At 42.7% G+C, this 26,251-nt stretch overlaps 2 protein-coding genes across 2 annotated transcripts; both read right to left on the bottom strand.

Moving 5' to 3' along the window:
• Positions 1–17,133: 17,133 nt before the first annotated feature.
• LOC138893042 (uncharacterized) lies at positions 17,134–17,652 on the bottom strand. Its single transcript, XM_070176810.1, has one exon. It carries the CDS (start codon positions 17,650–17,652, stop codon positions 17,134–17,136), a length of 519 nt encoding a protein of 172 aa, XP_070032911.1.
• Positions 17,653–17,948: 296 nt separating this feature from the next.
• LOC138893041 (uncharacterized) lies at positions 17,949–18,341 on the bottom strand. The gene has a single exon (XM_070176809.1). It carries the CDS (start codon positions 18,339–18,341, stop codon positions 17,949–17,951), a length of 393 nt encoding a protein of 130 aa, XP_070032910.1.
• Between the last annotated feature and the right edge of the window lie 7,910 nt (positions 18,342–26,251).

Genomic DNA, 26,251 nt, shown 5'->3' with positions numbered 1-26,251 from the left:
TCAATCAAAATTAAAATCGGATCTCATTTGCGTAATGTGATACCAACTTCGCTCGTTAAATAATTAACTCATGCTTGGAACTAAAAACCTTATCGTGACTTAATAAAATTAGACCAAACATTCTAGATCATTCTTATAAATCATTATCAAAATCCCGAAAGTCTCGAAATCGAACTCCAATCTCTAAAACTAAAAAATAGACCTTTGGATCATTATATGCTTATGCTCAAAACAATGCCAAAGTACCAAACACGTTAAAAGCCCATCTGAAACTCACCTGAACCTCACGGGATCCCAATCAAATATACCAACAAGTCCTAAAACATGATACGAACTTGCTTGAGTGATCAAAACACAAAATAACATCAAAGCTATGAATCACAACGAATTCAAGCTTTATAATATCAATACTTTTAATTTTTCAAAAACTAACGGAAAACGTGCCTACGCACCTCGAAATACCTCCAAATTTGGCACACAAGTCATAAATATTGTTACGAAGCTGTTCGAACTCTAAGAATCCAAATTGGGACCCGGTATCCACAAAAATCCAACTATGGCCAAACTTTGGGATTCAAAGCTTTTCAAAGTTAACAATATTTCGGAAAATTACGCCAAATCACTTTGGGACCTCCAATTTAAAAATACAGGCATATGCCCGAGTACGAAATCACTATATGAAACTAAAAGAACCATCAAAAGTTTATTTCAGGGTCAAATACTCAAAAGTCAAACTTAGTCAACTCTTCCAACTTAAAGCTTCCTAGTAGAGAATCATTCTTCCAAATAAATTTCGAATCATCTGAAAAACCATAACCGACTCTTAACACATGTCATAATATATTATACAAAGCTAATTGGGACTTCAAATACCTGAACGGAGTGCAAATGCTCAAAACTACCAGTCGAGTTGTTTCATGCACATACCCGAGGGTGATCCCACGTCACCCTAATCCATATAAGCCTGACGACATAACATAACTGAAGATCCTTAATTCAACCTTAGCCCATAAACCTTGGAACCCAATTTCCAACATTCAGAATTCCTTACAAGACCCGAATCTCGCATCTACACACTGTATAAGTCCGAACAAGCTGTATGGCACGATCCCAATTCCCTCTGAAGGATGTCGTGATGGCACCTAGTCTGTAAGACTAAGTAAGCCTAACAATTTGCGGAATAACTAAATAATAAACGAAACTCAAATCTCAACATATGAAATATAAATAAGAAATGCCATTTTTAATAATTGCAACTACCAAAATCCGGTAGAAATAAGTCACAAGTTTCTAAGAGAAAATACTAAGTGTCTATATACATCAGAGTCTAAAGAGAATCAGGGAAACAACATAATAAGGATAGAGGGGGACTCCGGGGTCTGCGGACGCTGGCAGATATACCTTCAAGTCTCTACGTATGGTCCAACTCACTGATATCTAGGCTGGTAGGAAGAACCTGGATCTGCACAAAAAGATGTGCAGAAGTGTAGTATGAGTACACCATAATGGTACCCAGTAAGTGTCAAGCCTAACCTCGGTAGAGTAGTGACGAGATCAGGTCAGGCCCATAATGGTTTAAAAGATAAGTAAGGCAGAATATATAATAATATTTTAAAATGACTGAGAATTTAAACAATGAGAATTTCTAGAAAATATCAGCACAGTAAATAGAGGTAAACAAGAGGGGGATCTCCCGAGGAAACCTCGTAGTCCCAAAGTAAATATGCAAGACAGGGGGAATCTCCCGAGGAACTGCCTCGTAGTTCCAAAGTAAATATGCAAGATAGGGGAATCTCCCGAGGAACCGCCTCGTAGTCGCAAAGTAAATATGCTAGACAAGGGGATTTCCCGAGGAACCACCTCGTAGTACCAAAGTAAATATGCAGCAGATAACCGAACTGAAGAAACAACGAAGTTACACAAGAAATCTTACAGCTAAAGAGTTAATTCAAATTAAGGGAAACATGTAATTCAACTAAGCATGTTGCATAAATTGCAAGTAATGGTTAAGGAACATACACATGTGATACTAGGCTAATCATGATCACTACGTATGCTAAAGCAACTCAGTTAAGGAATTTAAAATAAGACAACTCAGCAAGAACCGAAATTTCTATAATTAGCCTGTGTACGCACTCGTTACCTTGCGTACACGGCGCTGACATATCACATATTATTACAACAGTACCAAAACCTATGGAGATTTTCCCCACAAAAGGTTAGAGAAGTCACTTAGCTCAAATCTCGCTCAATCAATCGATAAAGATTCCTTTCCCTTGATTTTCTGACTCTGAATGACCCAAATCTAGCCAAAAGCAATTACATATCATGAATACAACTACAAGAAACTAATTTAAATCATAAATCTATGACTTTAGCAAAGAATCGCAAAATCGCCTCAAAAAGTCGACCCGGGCCCACATGTCGGAATCAGGTAAAAATAACAAAATACGAATACCAATTCGATATCGAGTTCACCCATACCAAAATCCGATACCAAGTCGCCACTCAAATCCCCAAATTAAACTCTCCAAATCCCTAGCCTCAAACCCCCAAATTCCACCTGAGATTGTTGATAAAAAATAAGTACAAGAGACTTACCTCAAGAAATCCCTAGAAAATGCTGTAAAAAATCGCCAAACTCGAGCTCAAAATGTCCAATAATGATAAAAAATCCCGAACCCTTGAATTAATAGAGTATGCCCAGTGTTTTCTCTTCTGCGGATCACTTAACCGCATTTGCGGTCCCGCTTTTGTAGAAAAAGTACCGCTTCTGCGGTTTTGCCCAGGCTGCCTTGCCTCCGCTTCCACGAGAAGGGGTTCGCTTCTGCAGCTCCAGCGCACTTGCGACCTCCTTGTCCACATCTGTGGTCTCGCATATGTAGAATTTTCCTGGCATCTGCGACCTCTACCCACACAGCTCCAGTCTGTTTCTGCGATCAACTTATCGCCTCTGCGGGCTCGCACATGTGGTCAATCTTGCGCAGGTGCGATTACACCAGGGATGGTGCCTTCAACCATTCATACAAGTACAAATGTTATCCGTTAACCATACGGAATCGACGCGAGGCCCCTCGAGACCTAAACCAAACTTACCAACAAGTCCTAAAACATCATACGGACTTAGTCGAGTCTTTAGATCACATCAAACAATGTTAAAAATACAAATTGTGCATCAATTCAAGCCTAATGAACTTTAAACTTCACGCTTCTACATCCGACACCGAAACCTATCAAATCAAGTTCGATTGACCTCAAATTGTGCACACATGTCATAATTGACATCACAGACCTATGCCAACTTTCAGAATTTGACCCCGATATCAAAAGGTCCACTCATGGTTAAACTTTTCAAAAATCATCCAATTTTCCAACTTTCGCCAATTGACGCTAAAATAACCTACGGACCTCCAATTCAACATCCGAACACGCTCCTAAGACCGAAATAACCCTACATGGCTATTGGAACCGTAGAATCTCCATTTCGGAGTCATCTTCACATAATTCAAATTATGGTCGATTCTTACGACTTAAACTTCCATTTTATGGACTATGTGTCTCATTTCACTCCGAAACCAAAAACAAAACTTTCCGGAAAGTTATGTAACCAAAAAATAAAATACATGGAGTAATAAATAGGGGTTTGGGGTTAATACTTTCAAAACGACCGGCCGGGTCTTTATATCATCCCCCTCTTAAAATAAATGTTCGTCCTCGAACAAGTATAGACACATACCTGAAGTGGTGAAAAGATGAGGATAATTGTTGCACATATCATGCTTGGTCTCCCAAGTTGCCTCCTCTATCGGATGACCCCCCCCGAACCTTCACAGACGCGATGTTATTTGACCTCAACTTTCGAACCTGCATGTCCAAAATGGCCACTGGCTCCTCTAACATATGAGACGGATCGCTGTGATACTTCCAGAGTATGGAAACATAGAATACTGGATGAACTGCAGAGAGACAAGGTGGTAGTGCAAGTCTGTAAGCCACCTCTCCAACCCTTTCAAGAATCTCAAAAATCCTGATATACCTAGGGCTCAACTTGCCCTTCTTTTCGAACCTCATAACACCCTTCATGGGTGAAACCCGGAGCAAGGCCCGCTCCCCACCCATGAATGCAACATCGCGAACCTTCCGATCCGCATAACGTTTTTTGCCTGGACTGGGCTGTACGAAGTCGATCCTGAATCAATTTAACTTTTTCCAAGGCATCCTGAACCAAGTATGTACCCAATAGCCTAGACTCGCCCAGCTCGAACCAACCCACTAAAGACCAGCACCGTCTACCAAATAAAGCCTCATACGACGCTATCTGAATGCTCAACTAATAATTGTTATTGTAGGCAAACTCCACAAGTGGCAAGAACTGATCCCAAGCACCCCCAAAATCAATCACACACGAACGAAGCATATCCTCCAATATCTGAATAGTGCGCTAGGAATGTCCGTCCGTCTAAGGGTGAAATGTTATACTCAACTCGACACAAGTACCCAGCTCAGGTTGTACAGGTCTCCCGAACCTTGATGTAAACTGCGTACCCCAGTCAGAGATGATAGATATTGGTATGCCATGAAGTATGACAATCTCGTGAATGTAAACCTGAGCAAGTTTCTCTAAAGAGTAAGTAGTAACCACCAGAATGAAATGAGAATACTTGGTCAATCTATCCACAATCACCCAAACTGCATCAAACTTCCTGAGTCTGTGGGAGCCCAACAACGAAGTCCATAGTGATCCGCTCCCATTTCCACTCTGGAATCTCTAACTTCTGAAGAAATCCACATGGTCGCTGATGCTCATGTTTCACCTGCTGACAATTTAGGCACCGAGCTACATATTCCACGATGTCCTTTTTAAACCATTTCCACCAATAGTGCTGCCTCAAATCCTGAAACATCTTCGCGGCACCAGGGTGAATGGAATATTGCGAACTGTGAGCTTCCTAGAGAATCAACTCACGTAAACCATCTACATTAGGCACACATTGCTTACCCTGTATCTGTAATACACCGTTATCTCCAATGGTGACCTCCTTGGCATCACTGTGATGAACCGTATCCTTAAGGACAAGCAGATAGAGGTCATCATATTGACACTCCCTGATGCAATCATATAGAGAAGACTGAGAAACCACACAAGGCAAAACTTTGCTCGTCTCGGAAACGTCCAATCTGAAACACTGGTTGGCCAATGCCTGAACATCCAAGGCTAAAGGCCTCTTTTCTATTGGTAGATATACTAAACTGCCCAAACTCTCCGCCTTGTGACTCAAGGCATCGACCACCACATTGGCCTTCCCGGGGTATTAGAGAATGGTGATGTCATAATCTTTAAGAAACTCCAACCATCTCCGCTGCTGCAAGTTAAGATCCATCTGTTTAAATAGATGTTGTAGACTCCGGTGATCAGTGAAAACCTCACAAGGAACACCATACAAGTAGTGCCGCCAGAGATTCAAGGCATGAACAATAGCTGCTAACTTAGGGTCATGGACAGGATAGTTCTTCTCATGCACCTTTAGTTGTCTAGACGTGTAGGCAATCACCCTACCGTCCTACATCAACACTGCACCGAGACCAATGCGTGACGCATCGTAATACAGTTTATAGGACCCCGAACCAGTAGGCAACACTAACATTAGGGATGTAGTCAAAGTGTTCTTAAGCTTTTGAAAGCTCTCCTCACAATCCTCGGTCCGCCTGAACGAAGCACCCTTTTGGGTCAATTTGGTCATAGGTGATGCAATAGATGAGAAACCCTCTACAAATCGACGGTAATACCCCGCCAAGCCAAGAAAACTCCGAATCTCCATAGATGAGGATGGTCTGGGCCAACTCTGCATTACTTCAATCTTCTTTGGGTCTACCTTGATCCCCTCACTCGATACCACATGACCCAAAAATGCCACTGAATCTAGCCAGAATTCACACTTCAAAAAATTTGCATACAACTTTTTCTCTCTCAAGGTCTGAAGCACAGTCCTCAGGTGCTACTCATGATCCTCCCAACTCTGGGAGTACACTAAGATGTTGTCAATAAACATAATGATGAAAGAGTCAAGATAGGGCTGGAATACACTGTTCATCAAGTGCATGAATGTTGTTAGGGTGTTGGTCAGCCCAAAAGACATAAAAAGAAACCCATAATGCCCATACCGAGTCTTGAAAGCAGTCTTCAGGATATCTGACTCCTGAATCTTCAACTGATGATAGCCTGAACGTAAGTTGATCTTAGAGAACACTTTGAAACCCTGAAGAAGATCAAATAGGTCATCAATACGTGGCAATTGATAATTGTTCTTCACTATAACCTTGTTCAACTGGATATAATCAATACACATTCGCATAGAACCATCCTTCTTCTTCACAAACAAGACAGGAGCACCCCAAGGCGACATAATGGGCTGAATGAAGCCCTTATCAAGAAACTCTTGCAACTGTTCCTTTATATCTTTCAACTCTATTGGGGACATGCGATAAGGTGGAATAGAGATGAGCTGCGTGCCCGGTAACAAATTAATGCCAATGTCAATAAGTGGATCCTGGATCAAATAAAACTGATGCATCTCTATGATAGACCAGAACAATACCTGTGATAACAGAATCTGATGTAACTACCTCTGTCCTAGCAGGAAGGGCATAATATCTGGCCTAGCCTCCACCTCTACCTGGATGTGCATGTGGGGTGATAGTTGGGGCTGTAACCATAGCTTGAGGACCTGGTGGAGCACGCGGTGCCTGAGAAATCTATAGAAGTGCACCCCTCTTAAATCTGGGGCAATCCCTCACCAAATGGCGAATGTCTCCATACTCAAAACAAGTTCTCGGAGGACGTGTTTGTTGTGACTGGAGCGGGCCTAATCGACCGCACTGACCACTAGAAGCACCTCGTACAGGAGGTACGCTAGACACTGGTGGTGCATAATAAGGATCATGGGGCCTAGTAGTGGCCGGAGCACCGCTGGCAGCTGGAAGTGCTGAATGAACAGGGCGACCCATCTCTCTTTCCTCTCTCTCCAAACGTAATATCCATCTCCAAATCTCTTGGCCTCTCTCTCCTCTCTATTCCGAGGCAGCATACCCCCCAACCTCCTCACAATCCCTACTACCTGCTGGTACGTAATATCTATCTCCAACTCTTGGGCAATGATGAATATGATATTGGGGTTGAGCCCTTCAATAAACCGATGAACCCTTTCTCGAACAGTAGAAACCAAGGTTGGTGCATGCCTAGTCAAATCACTGAATCGGACTGCATATTCTGACATGGTCAAAAGACCCTGGCGCAACAGCTCAAACTCTGCACGCCATGCATCTCTGAGACTCTGGTAACATACTCCCTCAAGAACATATCTAAGAACTGAGTCCAAGTGAGTGAAGCTGCCTCAGTCGGACTATCCAACTCGTATGCGCGCCACCACTGATAGGCCGCTCCTCTAAGCTGGAATGTAGTGAAAGAAACCCCACTAGTCTCCACAACACCCATAGTACGGAGGATATGATGGAACTCCTCAAGAAAACCCTGGGCATCCTCTGATACCAAGCCACTGAAAGTAGGAGGGCGATACTTCTTGTACCTCTCGAGCCAGAGCTGCTCTGCCTAAAAAACTGCTGCCCTAACCTCGGTCTGAACTGGAGCTACCGAATGCATCTGTATGATCTCTGGAACATGGTTGACCTGAAGCCGATGCTCTGGGGTACCAATTATGGGAGTCTGTGCTCCTCTCCCGGCCTGAGATGTGGCAGGGGTAATAGGTATCAATCCTACCCGAGCCAAGGTACTTAACATGCTCAGAAACTGGGCTAGAGTCTCATGGAGGGCTGGTGCAGTAACATGCATCTCAGGTGCCTGCCCTCCAACTGGAGCTACTGGTGGCTCCTCTGTAGCAGCTCGTGCGGGTGCTCTGGCTGCACCTTGTGGACGTCCTCGACCTCTACCCGGCCCTGGTCTCTCGTGGCTCTAGCAGGGGGCGTGGGTGTCTGGTCATCTGATCTATTTGTACGTGTCCTCACCATCTATGAGAGTATAGAAAGACAAAAATTTAGAATCCGAAACCAAAATCTCACACGATAAGGAATCAATGAAGTGAAGCTTTTCCTAACAGTTCCATAGCCTGCCGAAGATAAGTACAGACGTCTCCGTACCGATCCGAGAGACTCTACTAAACCTGCTTGTGACTCATAACACCTATGAACCTAGTGCTCTGATACCAACTTGTCACGGCCCCAATTTCCCTCCGAAGGATGTCGTGATGACACCTAGTTTGTAAGCCTAGGTAAGCCTAACACTTTGCGGAATAACTGAACAATAAATGGAACTCAAATCTCAACATATGAAATATAAACAAGAATTTCAATTTTTAATAATTAAAACTCCTAAAACCCGGTAGAAATAAGTCACAAGCTTCTAAGAGAAAATACTAAGTGTCTCTATACATCAAAGTCTAAAGAGAATCAGGGAACCAACATAATAAGGATAGAGGGGGACTCCGAGGTCTGCGTACGCTGCAAATGTACCTCGAAGTCTCCACGTACGGTCCAACTCACTGATATCTGGGCTTGTAGGAAGAACCTACGTCTGCACAAAAAGATGTGCAGAAGTGTAGTATGAGTACACCCCAACGGTACCCAGTAAGTGCCAAGCCTAACCTCGGTAGAGTAGTGACGAGGTCAGGTCAGGGTCCTACTGGTTTAAAAGATAAGCAAGGTAGAAGATATAATAATATTTTAAAATGACTGAGAATTTACAGAAAATATCAGTACAGTAAATAGAGGTAAACAACAAGGGGATCTCCCGAGATACCACCTCATAGTCCCAAAGTAAATATGGAAGACATGAGGGGATCTCCCGAGGAACCGCCTCGTAGTCCCAAAGTAAATATGCAAGACATGGGGATCTCCCGAGGAACTGCCTCGTAGTCCCAAAGTAAATATGCAAGACATGGAGATCTCCTGAGGAACCGCCTCATAGTCTCAAAGTAAATATGCAGCAGATAACCTAATCGAAGGAACAACGAAGTTACAACAAGAAATATTACAGCTAAAGATTTAATAAATAAGTAATTCAACTAAGCATGTTGCATAAATTGCCAGTAATGGCTAAGGCACGTAGACATGCGATTCTAGGCTAATCATGATCAGTACGTATGCTAAAGCAACTCAGTTAAGGAATTTAAAAGAATATAGCTCAGCAAGAATCGAAATTTCCATAATTAGCCCGTGTACACACTCGTCACCTTGCGTACACGACGCTCACATATCACATATTGTTACAACAGTACCAAAACCTAAGGGGATTTCCCCCACACAAGGTTAGAGAAATCACTTACCTCAAATCTCGCTCAATTAATTGATAAGGATGTATTTCCCTTGATTTTCCAAGAAACTAATTTAAATCATAAATCTACGACTTTAGCAAAGAATCGCAAAATCATCCCAAAAAGTCGACCTGGGCCCATATCTCGGGAGTCGGGTAAAAGTCACAAAATACGAACACCCATTCGATATCGATTTCACCCATACCAAAATTTCCAAAATCCGACACCAAGTCGCCACTCAAATCCCCAAATTAAACTCTCCAAATCCCTAGCCTCAAACCCCCAAATTCCACCTTAATCACGCATAATCTATGTGGGAAAATCAATGGGAAAACAAGATTGTTGATAAAAAATAAGTACAAGAGACTTACCTCAAGAAATCCCTATAAATGCTATCAAAAATCGCCAAACCCGAGCTCAAAATATCTAATAATGATAAAAATCCCGAACCATTGAATTAATAGAGTCTGCCCAGTGTTTTCGCTTATGCGGATCACTTGACCGCATTTGCAGTCCCACTTTTGCGGAAAAAGTACCGCTTCTGCGGTTTTGCCGAGGCTGCCTTGCCTCCGCTTCTGCGATCTCCTATCCACTTCTGCGGACTCGCTTCTGTGAGAAGTGGTCCGCTTCTGCGGCTCCAGCGCACCTGCGACCTCCTTGTCCACATCTGCGTTCTTGCAGATGCAGAATTTTCCTCGCGTCTGCGACATTTTCCCATACTTCTCCAGTCATCTTCTACGATCAACTTGCCGCTTCTGCGGGCTCGCATCTGTGCTCAATCTTGCGCATGTGTGATTACACCAAAACTGGTGCCTTCAGCTATTCACACAAGTCCAAATTTGATTTGTTAACCATCCAAAAACCATTTGAGGCCCCCGGGACCTCAACCAAACTTCCCAACATGTCCTAAAACATCATACAGACTTAGTCAAACCTTTAGATCACATCAAACAACGCTAAAAATACAAATTCGCATTAATTCAAGCCTAATGAACTTTAAACTTCACGCTTCTATATCCGACGCTGAAACCTATCAAATCAAGTCCGATTGACCTTAAATTTTGCACACAAGTCATAATTGACATTACAGACCTATTCCAACTTTCAGAATCAGAATCCAACCTCGATATCAAAGAGTCTACTCCCGATCAAACTTTCCAAATATCATCCAATTTTCCAACTTTCGCCAATTGACACTAAAATGACCTATGGACCTCCAATTCAACATCCGAACAAGCTGCTAAGACCGAAATCACCCTATGGAGCTATTGGAACCGTCGAAACTCCATTTCGGAGTCATCTTCACACAATTCAAACTACGGTCGATTCCTACGGCTTAAACTTCTATTTTAGGGAGTATGTGTCCTATTTCACTCTGAAACCAAAACCAAAACCTCCCGGCAAGTTATGTAACCACGAAATGAAATAGAGGGAGCAATAAATAGGGGTACAGGGCTAATAATTTCTAAACGACCGGCCGTGTCGTTACACTGTATCAAGTCATATCCTTAACCCCAGATGTAATCACATGATATACCACATAACTCAGACGCTCACAACAATAACTTTTGACCATAGTAACTTCTCAAAACACAGCCGACACCGGTAACAAACCTAATATCAAACAAAACCTCATTCTAAAACCTTCATACACTATCGATGTTGAAATAAACATGCCGAAACTCATAATAACTCATCATATCAACAAGTCACGGAGCCCCCCTCTTGTCCGACAAGAACCAAAGACAAATCCTAAGCCAACTTTTGATATTATTCCTCCATACATACTGTAATCAAATCCGATAGTACCCATTCTAGGTCCAATGACCTCATATCATAAAACACAACCATTTTAGTGACATGCCACACCATTACAACCTAAAGCCACAAACTGTGCAATTCGTGCACCAATTAGCAGCAATTCAAATGCACCTAAAAAAGGAAAATGTCTCAAATGAGAGAACCATCCCGCAAGCCAAACAAGTACCACCACAACGCAATGCTAAGAACCTATCACACATAGTAGAACCAAAACACACGAATCTATCACAAAGGATCATAACCCAGCTGCAATACGTGACCCATCCAAACACCGATCCATATGAAATACCTCGAGCCCCAATGCTCAAAATCAATAACCATAGGCAATTCGACATCAAGTATATAAGTGCATGACAATAACCATGGAGAAGCAAACAACAAAATATAACCCAACCTAGAAAGACCATAACCAAGGCGCAATCAACCATTCCACACCCAATCACCATCTTGCTCGAATTCCACAATAAGGCCCAAACATAACCACACCATGTGTACATATAACCAACGAATCACAACCCCTCATAGCATGGAAGAGTAACACATAGAACATATCATATACGAGTAAAATCAACTCTTACTGAATGGCACATCCCTTAACAATAGCAGTATGAAGTAAACAAATTCGACCCGGTGTAGAATACACATCCTCATTGGGCCTAACAATGGGCCCCAAATTAACTCTAGTCATCCACAAATAGATAAGTAACACTCCGAAAGTCCACAATGACCTAACGTGCTGGCTTTGGCCATATTTTCACATTCCACAACCACGAAACAGTCTGCTTATGAGAACTCCCAGTCTCCAAATCCATAGAACATATGAATCACCATATCTGATCCCAACTTCACCACCCAAATGTCTAACACATCTCTCATACATATTCATCCCACGAGGAATAATTCTATAATTCTTCTGTGCCACACAACAAAATCTGAATATCAGTAGTCGATCAACCAGGCGAGTACTGCGATACCAATGAAGCATCAGTAAGTCAAAACCCAATACACCTTCTTAAATGCACACCCTCTCAGGCATTACCAAGTAGTTATATCATTCATCTAGTCATCTGAAATCGTCCATGTTTTCAAAGAATTTATGACCTTCCCTTCAAAACTAAACCGTGACCTTGCACATGCAAATCTCAATCCCACATAACATACTGTATCTATCATGCCATCATATAAAAAGTACAAGAATCTCATAATCAATTCTGAGTCACAAGCAACTACATGCTTAATTAGCCAGGAACCTTTCACATGATCCCATCCAAAGCAAAGAGTATTAACACAAAACACATGTAGAGTCTCACCTCATCATAAGAACCAAATGAACCGATCATATCCATTACCATGCTGATCCAACCTACTACCAAGCTGTCCTATTTTCTCCGAGTTCCTTTAACTTCACCCTCAAGTTAACACTTCCCCTTGCTAGAACACCATGATCCTTTCCCGAATCTCACCACAGAAGATCCCAATTTAAAACCGCACTGCCCTAAGGCCCAAAAGTCGTTGTATTCCCTCTTGGCACCCCAAAGTACCACAATCGAGACACCCACTCTAAAGAGACCTTATGTGAACCTAAAACTGTTTCCTTTACCTTCATGATACTAAAATATAGAATCCATAGTTATACAGAAATACCACGAGTCCCAACACCATCTGATGCAAATCTCGGATTCTAGCCATATACAGATCCGAATAAATTCTCAATTGCTATATATAAATCTTGCATCCACCAGAACCTTCTCGAGAGTCATCTACTCTACTCAAGTCTCAATTGCACCACCCAAACGGGTCAAACGACCTGTGCCCCCTTAGCACGACAACACCCACAGAAGCAACCCCGCCTTAACACAACCGAGAAAATTCCTACTCCATGCGCACTACATCTCCCACAAATAACAACTCAATCATTCCATGATTCCCTTATACCCATAAAGTGTAACATAACCCGTATCCAGAGATTCCTTTATTCGAGTCCTCCTCGATCTCAACCTGTGTAAGTCATATCTGATTCACAAGCATGCCTCAAACCGAAACAATTACAACACATAACCATGTAATCAAATCGTCGATAACAGACTCCCTACTTGGCTCAAAGCCATAGGACAAAACACTCGATAACTCACAATACCCATACTCTATTACTGCCATAATCCCGCACTAAAATTCAACTCAATCCTTCATAAGCTCATGTAACACAAACCATCTAATACTTCAAATCATTTACAAATATCGCATTCGTCCTCGTGATGGTCAGGTCAACTTTCTCGACCAATCCAAACTCAAATCGCAACACTTATAACCCACTAGTAGAAAAGAAACCCTCCTCGCAACATCATAAGGATCACATATCTGTAGATTACCCCGCAGGTCATAACTCACCTGCTTAGCTTCAAACTGACATCTCTCTATACCCTTTCATAGCCACAACAACTACGCAATCACTTAATCTTCCCGAGTCTGAACTCATCAACAAGACATGAAAATTTACTTTGTTCTACAAATGAAATAACAAGAATGAATCCCTCAAAAACCTTTATAACTCATGACTGTATGAAATATCTACAGAAATCGAGCATCCAATAGTCCTTCTCACATCTCAAGCAAACTCTTCCCGTCACATTCAAACCATCTGAACACACCCCGCAGTCACATCCTACTCATCATATAGCCATCCAACCACTCATCGAGCCACAATTTCCACGCATATGAATACTACCAGACATATAAGTCCAAAAGCACATGCTCATACAACCGAAATCACTGTGCTCAAGCTACAGTCAAAACTCGGCCTCAGGTCCTCCAGACTAGCCCATCATCAGTACACAGAAAACACATCTCGCACGTCATCCATGGAATCACATGACGTCGATGCACAGTTGATACCGAGCGCTCACGTACACATACGAGTGAGTGGAAGGAATTCAAAGAGATACGCTTCAAGTTGAATCAACGCCGCACGATAAGGAAATAAAGATGGAAAGTTTATCCTAAATGCCCTGTAGCCTCTCGGAGATAGGTATGGACATCATCATACCGATCCGCAAGACTCTACTGAACGCTTGCTCATGACTCGTAGAACCTATGAACCTAGGGCTCTAATACCATCTTCTCACGACCCAAAATCCAACTAGTCGTAATGGAACCTAACCCAACCCGTTAGGTAAGCCAATTAGAAACAAACCAATTCAAAAGAGATTTACTAAGAGAAATAAAGATAATATAACTGAACTTTTATACAAGGAATTTCCCAAGGACTGGTAGTACAAATCATGAGCTTCTAAGATTTAGAGTTTACAAAGCTGATATGAAATAAATACATCATCTATTTGAAATATACATGAATAGATTTAAAATGCTAAAGCTACCAAGAACAACAGGCAATTATGACAGGAACGAAGGCACATCTTCAAATCCAACTCCTATAATACACAACAACATCAGCATCGACCATCTGTACGAAAGGTCCAGAAGTGTAGTATGAGTACAACCGACCCCATGTACTCAATAACTAACAAACCTAACCTTAGATTGAGAGTAGTGGTGAGTTGAGACAAAGGTCAGAGTCCAACACCAATAGCCAACAATAACTCATAACAATATAATAAAAGTGGTATAAGAAATAACTTAGAGATATAATGCTTAGCTCATTCACAGTTCCGAAAAATAGGCATGATTTTCGAAATTACCAAAATATGAGTAAATTTGAAAAACTGTGATTTTTCTCCAAAATATTTCAACAACAGGCAAGTTGTTTCATTATCAAATGGCATGAGAAAAGTACATCTCTATGCGTACATGTCAATGTGTATGTCAAGTCATGAATGACGCAATACCGTACGGCATGAGGAAAATGCATCTTTATGCTTGTATGTCGAGTGTGCATGTCAAATGCAATGCAACACAGTGATAAAACCATATGATACTCCCAGAGTATCAATTCACTCAGTCCTCCCAATCACTCAGTCCTCATAGTCACTCGGTCCTCATAGTCACTCAGTTCACCCAATCACTCGACACTCGCGCTCGGCACTTGCACTCGGCACTCACACGCAGTAGGTACCTGCGCTCACTCAAATTTTTAAACAAAAGCCCAAAGTCAACCAAAAATTCAAATTTGGGCCCGCACCTCGGAACTCGACAACACTCACAAAATCCGACAACACATTCAATTACAAGTCCAACCATACTAGTTTTACTCAAATCTGACTCCGAATCGATGTTCAAAACTCGAAAATTCACTTTATGAAATTTTAGACAAAAACCTCCAATTTCTCTTTTGAGATCATCAACCAAATGACAAAAACGATGATAGATTCATGAAATATAATCAAAACCGAGTAGAGAACACTTACCCCAATCCATATGGTGGAAATCTCTCAAAAATCGCTCAAATCCGAGTTTTCTAGCTCCAAAAATATAGAAATGAGCTTATAAAAAAACTAGCCAATAAAAATACTAAAGTGGTCGCTAAAAGTCCAAATCTCTCCGCTAAAGGTACCAAATCTGGTCTCTAAAGGTGCACACCAGAACTTGCTTGCACCATCAATTTGTTTTTCACTAAAAAGACTCTTAACTCCCTCATACGAACTCGAAATTCGACGGTTCTTGCTCCTATGAGTCACAAATAATAATACGAACCTAATAGTTCAGTCGAAACTCAATTCGGAGCTCATTTTCTCAATGTGATACCAACTTCGCTCGTTAAATAATTAACTCATGCTTCGCAGTAAAAACCCAATCGTGACTTAATAAAATTAGACCAAAAATTCCAGATTATTCCTATAAATCATTATCAAATTCTCGAAAGTCTCAAAATCAAATTCCGATCTCTAGAACTAAAACTTAGACCTTTGGATCATTGTATGCTGATGCTCAAAAAAATGCCAACACACCAAACACGTTAAAAACCCATATGTAACTCACCCGAGCCCCACAGGATCCCAATCAAATATACCAACAAGTCCTAAAACATGATACGAACCTGCTCGAGCGATCAAAATACAAAAATAACATCAAAACTATGAATCGCAATGAATTCAAACTTTATAAAATCAATACTTTTAGTTTTTTAAAAACTAATGGAAAACATGCCTACACAACTCGGAATAACTTTAAATTTTGCACATAAGTCATAAATATTGTTATGAAGCTGCTCGAACTCTCGGAATCCAAATTGGGACCCGGTATCCACAAAAATCTTATTATGGCAAAATTTTGGAATTCAAAGCTTTTCAAAGTTAATAATTTTTCGGAAAATTACGCCAAATCATTTTGGGACCTCCAATTTAAAAATCCGGGCATACGTCTGAGTCCAAAATCACCATATGAAACTAACGGAACCATCAAAAATCCATTCCGGAGTCAAATACTCAAAAGTCAAATTTGGTTAACTCTTCCAACTTAAATCTTCCTAGTTGAGAATCATTCTTCCATACAAATTTCGAATCACCTGAAAAACAAAATTGACGCTTCACACAAGTCATAATAGATCATACAAAGCTACTCGAGACTTCAAATAGCTGAACAGAAAGCAAATGCTCAAAACGACCGGTCGGGTCATTACAAAAGGATACTTGTTCTTAATTGTAACTTTGTTCAACTGCCTATAGTCAATGCACATCCGCATGGTACCATCCTTATTCTTCACAAACAGAACCGGTGCACCCCAAGGCGACACCACTAGGCCTAATGAACCCCCTGATCAAGAAGCTCATGAAGTTGCTCTTTCAATTCCTTCAACTCTGCTGGTGCCATACGATACGGAGGAATAGAAATGAGTTGAGTGCTCGGCACCAAATCAATACCAAAATTAATGTCCTTGTTAGGGGGATTCCCAACAGGTCTGTAGAACATACATCCAAAAAGTCTCGCACTACCGAAACAGAATCAATGGTAGGAGTATCAGCACCTACATCCCCCATAAAAGCCAAATATGACAAACACCCCTTCCCAATCATCCGTTGGTCCTTCATATATGAAATCACCCAACTGGGAACAAATCCAGAGAACCTCTCCACTCTATCTTAGGTAACCCCAGCATTGCTAACGTCATAGTTTTCGCGTGATAATCTAGAATAGCATGACATGGGGACAACCAATCCATGCCCAGAATCATGTCAAAATCAACCATACTAAGCAATAAGAGATCAACTCTAGTCTCCAATCCTCCAATGATCACCACACACGACCGATACACACGGTCCACAATAATAGTATCGCCCACCGACGTAGATACATGAACAGATGAAACTAAGGACTCACGGGGAATATCCAAACAACGAGTAAATTTGGATGATACATACGAATAAGTAGAACCAGGGTCAAATAATGTGGAAGCATCTATGTGGCATACTAAAACAATATCTGTGATCACTGCATCTGAAGCAACGACGTCTGTCCTGGAAGGGATAGCATAGCATCGAGCCTGATTGTCACCTGACCGGCCTCCCCCTCTAGGGCGAGAGATATGAATAATCCGGACGGGCACTGTATGATCCATGGCTAACTAATGCACCACCATGAATCGTATGAGCCATCTGGGAGGGCCTATAACGACAATAACTACTGTGGTGAGACTACCCTCCAGAAGAAGCACCACTGAAACCACCAACCACGAGGCCTATTGGCCTCCCTCTCCTCACGCTCCTGACTACGGACCTACTCTAGCCGCCAAGCAATATCAACCACCTCGTCGAACCTAGCACCTGATGCAATCTCCTGAGTCATGACAAAGCGTAGCCCATAGTTGATGCCATTAATGAACCTCATAATCCTCTCCCTCTCTATGGGAACCAACTAGATCGCGTGAATAGATAACTCTGAAAATCTCATCTCATACTGGGTGACAGACATACCCTCCCGGCGTAGCTTCTCAAACTGCCTACGCAATTCCTCTCTGCGGGCCTGTGGAACAAATTTCTCCAAGAAGAGAACGTAGAACTCATGCCACATAAGTGATGCAGCATCGACTGGCCTGATCAACTCATAGGCCTCCTTCCATCTGAAAGCTACCCCCGACATCTGAAAAGTGGTAAATGAGACTCCACTAGTCTCCATAATAAATATTGTGGGAAGAATCCGCTGGCACCTGTCTAAGAAGTCCTGAGCATCCTCTGACTCAGCCTCACTGAATGATGGAGGCCTATGCCTCCCAAACCTCTCTAGCCTCTTCTGCTCATCGTCACTCATCGATGGACCCACATGGGCCTGAGCAACTACAACCGGTTGGGCTGGTAGTACCGCCGATGTCTGAAGTCCCTACATCACCTGCTCTAGAGTACGGGCAGTGGGAGTTTGAGCACCTCCCCCGTCCTGAGAAGTGGCTGGTGCGGCCTGAACTGAAACCGCCCGAGCAAGGCTAGGGCATACAGTCAATATCTAGGCCAAAGCCTCCCAAAGGCCAGAAATCACAAGGGGCACAATTGGTGCCTAAGCTGGTCCTACAGGCTCAACCATATTTGGAATCTGCACCTGAGCTGGAGCAACTGGTGGCTCTATATGTGTTGCTCTGGCTGCTATACGAACTGCACCTCGGTCTCTACCACGGCCCCGGCCTCTCGTGGCCCTAGTAGGTGATACTGGTGGTCGTCCACCCGATACGGTAGCACGTGTCCTCACCATCTGTGAGAGAATAGAATAATAAAAGTTTAGTTTCCTGGAATCAACAAATTTGCACGACAAGAATACAAGAAAGTGAAGTTTTCCTAATGGTTTGGTAGCCTCTCAAAGATAAGTACATACGTCTCCGTACCAATCCGCATACTAAACCGATTCATGACTCGTAAGATATATGTAACCTAGGCTCTGATAGCAACTTGTCACGACCCAAATCTCAACACGTCATGACGGCGCCTATCACAATACTAGGCAACCCGACCACCACAATAACTACGCATACTTAAATTGATAATATGATGGAAACAAGTCTAACACTAAAAACTTTCATAAATAGTCGATATGAATAACTGCGACTCGAATACAAAATTCCCAAGATTCGGGTGTCACTGAGTATATGAGCTACTAAATGTCAACACAATCAAACTTTTAATACACGTTGCAAATATAACCCGATCCATAATAATAAAATAAAATAAAATATATATATATATATATATAGCCAAGAAGTCCTGCTGTGACGTGCAGCCCGATCTACAACCTCACTCACAACACGACTCTCGGGCCCTTACTCAGTTATCAATCTCTCATGTCTCTCGGGCTCACAAATCTTATGCCATTCAGCCCAAACAATGATACATTATGTAAGAATAAATAACAACAGAGACTGAGATATAATATGCAAATAATAGATGTGACTGAGTACATAGTTGCTATTTAAGCAAATAATTCAACAATAGAAATAACCTCTGTGGGTCCCAACAAAATAAGCATATAGGCTAAACACGATTTCTAACATGGATCACAGCTCAATATCTCTAACACACGGAGATTACATGAATAACAACAAGATTGGGTAACTACATAGTTCCACGGAATTAACCGAGTCACAATGACTGCGGTGCACGCCCACATGTTCGTCACCTAGCATGTGTGTCACCTCAACACCAACCACAAAACACGTAGTTTAGGGATTCATACCCTCAGTATCAAGTTTAGAAGTGTTACTTACCTCAAACCACGCAAACCTTTACTCTAATAAGCCTTTTCCTTGCGAATCAGCCTCTGAACGACTCAGATCTAGCCACAAACAACTTAACACAATCAACACAAGCCATAAGAATCAATTCCATACGATAAAACTAAGTTCTTTAACAAAAGTCAAAAAGTCAACTCCAGGCCCACGTATTGGAATCCAACAAAAATTACCAAATACAAATACTCATTCAATAACAAGTCCAACAATATCAAAATTACCTAATTCCGACCTCAAATCATCACACAAATCACCAAATTTTTACTCTCCAGTACATGGGTTCAAAAATCCCCAAATTTCACCTCACAAGCATCAAATCTATGGGGGGAAATCAATATTAATAGATACAACCGACCAAAAGTTGCTTACCTCTTTAAATCTAGTAAAAATCCTTTCAAAAACCGCCTCAGTCTGAGCTCCCGAAGTCCAAAAATTAGAAAATCCTCAGAACCCTCGATTTTTATATAGTCTGCCAGGCATCTCGCACTTGCGAGCCAAAAATTTGCTTCTGTGGAATTGCATCTATGGTCAAAGTTCCGCACCTGTGGGACTCACGTAAGTCCCCGACTAATCGCACCTGCGGGACCGCTTCTTCGCAAACCATTCCGCTCTTGCGGGCCTGCCCTTCAAGCCCACCTTCCGCTTCTGCGACCTCTCTTTCGCATCTGCGACCTCGCAGGTGCAGAAATCTTCCTCGCACTTGTGCTTACAGTCCTCCTCCCCAAAACTCGTTCCTGCGACACATCACACGCACCAGCGGCCACTCCTTCCGCGAGTGCGATGACACCAGACATCAGCTGCTTCAGTAATCCTCTAATTCTGAATTTCAATCCGTTAACCATATGAAATTCACCCGAGGCCCCCGGGACCTCAACCAAACATACAAAAAAAAAATCCTAAAACATCATACAAACTTAGTCGAGGCCTCAAATTATATCAAACAATATCAAAAACACGAATCGCACTCCAATTCAAGCCTAATGAAATTAATGGATTTTCAACTTCTATAAACGATGCTGAAACCGGTGAAGAAAATCTTTCAAGGACTTGTTTATTACGGGTCACGGATGTCTCCGAGCCGTTTTAATATAGCCATACCCTTATTAGCTCGGGTGTTGCCCAATGGTCTTGTCACCTCGAGTTATTCGGGCTTGCCTAAGATAAAAGTCCCCGAATGGGGATATCCGTAGCCTTTAAAGTTTGGGCATTGCCTAATGGGTCTTGTGCGCCCCCGGCTCCCTTAGCCCGAGTCGTCTGAGTTTGTTTTTGGATGCAGTCCCCGATTGGGAGTGATCATTTGAACCTGGATAAAAGCGGCCCTTGGGTTCGATACCTTTAGGGGATCGAATGTAGGAATTTCCTTAAGAGGAAAGAAAAAGGATTTTTTTTAAAGGACAAGATATTTATCCGCAAGGTAGAGATTTCTTTTTATTCTTGTGCGTAATAGTTACATATGTGTACAAGCTTTGTGTCGGGGCTCTAGAGGTCTATGTGGGCACAGTTCATTTGACCGTTTGGCCATTACAGTACATCATATTGATCGATCCGAGAGCATTCAATCATAAAGTTTCTTTCCTTGCTAAAGTCATTATCCGAGGGTAATGCCCCCAGTTTTTGGGGCCGATCATAGAGAGGCCTCAAATACTATTGTTATGATCTCCGATACCGGTTCGTAACCGGCCTTCAATTCTAAGTTAGCACGATTTACTGTTGCCTCGTTAAAAACCATGTCGGAAAACCCATTTGGGACAAAACCGGTTCAAGGTAAAAAGAGTGCAACACGTGCTTTCAGAACTAAAAGTTATGTAATTCTTTGACGGTCGCATGCAAGTGCTAGTTCAAAATGCAAATAAGTAAAAGGAATGAATGGGGTCGTACCTTAGCAGTAATATCGCTTCATGGCCTTGTCGTTTGATTCCTTGGTTGCATATCGGAACCTGAGACTTGGTTCTCCAACTTCGATCGGTATTAGAGCTTTGGCGCAGTAAACCAGTGAGAACGGGGTGTCCCCGGTACTAGACTTCAAGGTCATAGGGTATGCCCATAAGACTTCGGGCAGGATTTCCTTCCATTTTTCTTTGGCGTCAGTTAACCTCTTTTTGAGGTTCTGGAGTTTGGTTTTGTTAGTCGATTCTGCTTGTCCATTCCCACTAGGGTGATAGGGCGTTGATAGGATCCTTTTGATCTTGTGGTCTTCGAGAAACACTCTTACTTTGTTGCCGATGAATTCTTTCCCGTTGTCACACACGATCTCGGTCGGCATTCCGAACTGGCATATGATGTGATCCCAAATGAAATCGATGAGTTCTTTTTCTCTGACCTTCTCATATGCCTGGGCTTCCACCCAATTAGAAAAATAGTCAGTCATAATAATATAAATTGAGCCTTACCGGGTGCCAATGGAATGGGGCCAACGATGTCCATTCCCACTTCATGAATGGCCAAGGTGACAGAACCAAATGCAGCAGCTCCCCGGGTTGATGAATCATCGGAGCATGTCTTTGACATTCATCACATTTTTATACGAACTCCTTCACATCTTTTTCCATATTGATCCAGTAGTAGCCGGCTCTGGTTACTTTTCGAACAAATGATTCGGCGCCTGAATGATTTCCACAGGTGCCTTCGTGGATTTTCCTCAAGACGTACTCGGTGTCTCCCGGTCCTAGACATATCGCGAGCGGACCATCGAATGTTCTTCTGAATAGGGTTCAGTCTTCGGACAAAGTAAATCGAGCTGCCTTCGTACGCAAGGCCCTCGATTCTTTCGGACTCGAGGGCAGTTTTTCGGCCTTAAGATATTCTACATATTTGTTTCTCCAATCCCAAGTTAGTCTCATTGAGTTAATATCGGCATGGCCTTCTTCCACTACTGATCTCATGAGTTGTACGAATGCCCCCGAGTTAAACCCGTCGTCCTTGACCAATGATCCTAAGTTAGCAAGGGCATCGGCCTCACTGTTTTCATCCCGAGGTACATGTTGCAAAGTCCATTCTTTGAACCGATGTAATGTTACCTGCAACTTATCCAGGTACCGTTGCATTCGATATTCTCTGACCTCGAACGTCCCATTAACTTGGTTCACCACAAGGAGGGAGCCGCACTTGGCTTCGATCACCTCTGCCCCCAAACTTTTGGCTACTTCGTGACCTGCAATCATGGCCTCATATTCGGCCTCGTTGTTAGTCAATTTCATAGTCCTAATAGATTGTCTAACTACATTGCTTGTTGGTGGCTTCAATACGATGCCAAGTCCGGACCCTTTTGCGTTCGAGGCGCCGTCCGTAAAGAGGGTGTAAAGTTGGCCACAAAGTCTGCCAAAATTTGAGATTTAATAGCAGTCTGAGGTCGATATTTAATATCGTACCCACTGATTTCCACGACCCATTTGACCAACCGGCCCAAGAGCTCGGGCTTATGCATAACATTCTTCAACGGGTAAGTAGTCACGGCACATATGGGGTGACATTGGAAGTATGGTTTTAACTTTCTAGAGGCTCTTAGAAAAGCGAGCGCCCTTTTTTCTAGGTGAGGGTAGCTAGTTTCGGCCTCACCTAGGGTCCTACTAACATAGTAAATTGAAAATTACGTACCTTTCTCTTCCCGGACCAGGACTCCACTTACCGCTATCTTCGATACTTCCAAGTACAAGTATAGTTGTTTGTCTGTCTTCGGCATGTGAAGTAGCGACGGGCTCCATAGATACTTCTTGAGTTCATCCATGGCCCGTTGGCACTCCAGGGTCCATGAGAAGTTATTCTTCTTTTTCAAAAGTGAGAAGAATCGGTGGCTCTTGCCGGAGGACCTCGAGATGAATCGCCTCAAGCGGCTATGCACCCGGTTAATATTTGCACGGCCTTCACGTTGTTCACAACCGTGATATCTTCGACGACTTTGATTTTGTCGGGATTGATCTCGATTCCCCGGTTGGATACCATGAATCTGAGAAATTTACCTGATCCAACTCCAAACGTGCATTTCTCCGGGTTCAGCTTCATATTGTATTTCTTCAATATGTTGAAGGTTTCCTGTAAATATTTTAAATGGTCCTCTGCTCGCAGGGAAATAACTAACACAATGTCAATGTAAACCTCCATTGAATTTCCTATTTGTTCCTCGAACATCCGGTTTACTAGGCGTTGGTAAGTGGCACCGTCAATTTTTAACCCGAATGGCATCACATTATAGCAGTATGCACCGTATTTAGTGATGAAGGAGGTTTTTTCCTGTTCATCAGTATTTGGTTGTACCCGGAGTAGGCATCAAGAAAACCGAGGATCTCGTGGTCGGCAGTGGCATCGATCATGCGATCGATGTTGGGCAAAGGGAAGGAATCCTTGGGACATGCCTCATTCAAATCCTTATAGTCTACACACACTCTTAATTTATTCCCTTTTTTAGAGACTACCACTACGTTCGCTAACCAATCCGGATATTTAACCTCCAGAATATACCCTATTTTAAGGAGTTTAGATACCTCGTCCTTGATGAAAGCATGTTTGACCTCAGACTGGGGTCTCCTCTTTTGCTTGACCGAATGGAACTTCGGGTCCAGGATTAGCTTGTGAGTGGTTATTTCCGGTGGGATCCCTGTCATATCAAGGTGGGACCAAACAAAATAATCTATGTTAGCTATAAGAAACTGAATGAGTTTTTTCATGAGCTCGGGACTTAACCCCGTGCCCAGGTATACCTTCTGGTCGGGTAGATGCTCGATCAATATGGCCTCTTCCAGCTCCTCGCCTGTCAATTTAGTGGCGTCACAATCATCGTGGGCTATAAAAAACTGTAATCATCGTCTTCATCATTCCCCTGTTTCTCCGATCGGGTCGCGACTGGTGTCGATAATTTCTATTTAGCTTCTTGCTTTGTGACCGAATTCGGCCCTTTTTGTCGTTGCAAGTACGGATATCGGAATTGCCTCTTCGACCGCAAACATCCCCTTTGCGGCTGGCTGCTCTCCAAAGATTGTTTTAATCCCACCTGGTGTTGGGAATTTTAATACTTGGTGCAGAGTCGAGGGCACTGCCTTCATGTTGTGGATCCATGGCCTCCCAAACAAAGTGTTGTACCTCATGTCTCCTTCGATCACATAAAACTTAGCTTCCTGGATGGTCCCGACGGTATTCACCGGTAATGTAATTTCACCCTTAGCGGTTTCACATGCCATGTTGAATCCGTTTAGAACCCGGACCACAGGCATGATTTGATCTTGTAAACCGAGCTGCTCCACGACCCTCGATCGGATGATGTTGGCCAAGCTACCTGGATCAATCAATACACGCTTAACTCGAGATTTATTTATTAGTACAAATATTACCAGTGCATAATTGTGGGGCTACACGATCCCTTATGTGTCCTCGTCGTTGAAAGACAAGGTTCCTTTTGGTACGTAATCTCGAGTCCGTTTTTCCCTCGTGATGGATACTTTGGTGCGCTTCAACATCGTCCCCTAAGGGACATCGAGCCCACCGTTGATCATGTTACTGACGTGTTAGGGTTCTTCTTGTTCGGTCTGTTTGTTAGAATCCATATTCCTGAAATGATTCTTGGCTCGGTCACTCAGGAATTCTCGAAGATGCTCGTTGATGAATAGTCAGGCTACTTCCTCTCTCAACTGTTGGCAATCCTCCGTTCTGTGGCCGTGAGTGCCATGCTATTTACATACCTGGTTAGGATCCCTTTGGATTGGATTGGATTGTAGAGGTCGAGGCCACTTGGTGTCCTTGATACGTCCGATAGCTGATACAATGGCGGCAACATTGACGTTAAAGTTATATTTCGATAACGTCGGTGCTTCCTTAGGCTCTATAAGCATGCCGAAATCATTCTTGCCCATGCGTCCCCGATTACTTTGACCTCGATCACTCCTCCTTTCACTTCTTATGTGGTTTCTCCCTCATTCGTTACCTCTTCGATCTCCATTGTACGGTTGATAATGATCCCTACTTGATCTTGATTCGCAATCAATGTCTCTCCTAGCTCTATCGACGGCTCTAACGGGATAAACGGACCCCGAAGGGGGACCTAGTTGATCATCTTCGACTCTGATTTTCAATTGATACATGTTATGCACGCCGGCCCAAGTAACAGCCAGATATTCTATCAAGTTTTGTTTCAACTGCTATGAAGTCACCGAGCTCCGAACATTGAGTCCATGGGTGAAAGCTTGAATGGCCCAATCATCCGCAACCGGGGGTAAGTCCATTCTTTCCATCTAGAATCTGGACACGAACTCTTTGAGCATTTCATTGTCCCTATGTTTTACTTTGAAGAGATCCGACTTCCTGGTCTCGACCTTGATAGCCCCGACGTGTGCTTTCATGAAAGAATCTGCAAGCATAGCAAATGAGTCAATAGAATTAGGAGGTAAGTTGTGATACCATATCTTAGCTTCTTTTGACAGGGTCTCTCCGAACTTCTTCAACAAGGCAGACTCGATCTCAT

This window comes from Nicotiana tomentosiformis, chromosome 5, assembly GCF_000390325.3.
Source record: "Nicotiana tomentosiformis chromosome 5, ASM39032v3, whole genome shotgun sequence".
In the NCBI taxonomy this organism is placed as follows: Eukaryota; Viridiplantae; Streptophyta; class Magnoliopsida; order Solanales; family Solanaceae; genus Nicotiana; species Nicotiana tomentosiformis.
The sequence above is the reverse complement of the archived record's forward strand: the minus strand, read 5'-3'. Positions and strand labels throughout refer to the sequence as shown.

What these genes read in the sequence shown, in the direction of transcription:
- LOC138893042 (XM_070176810.1), bottom strand. Translation starts at nt 17,652, where the DNA reads ATGGATCATACAGTGCCCGTCCGGATTATTCATATCTCTCGCCCTAGA.
- LOC138893041 (XM_070176809.1), bottom strand. Translation starts at nt 18,341, where the DNA reads ATGAGTGACGATGAGCAGAAGAGGCTAGAGAGGTTTGGGAGGCATAGG.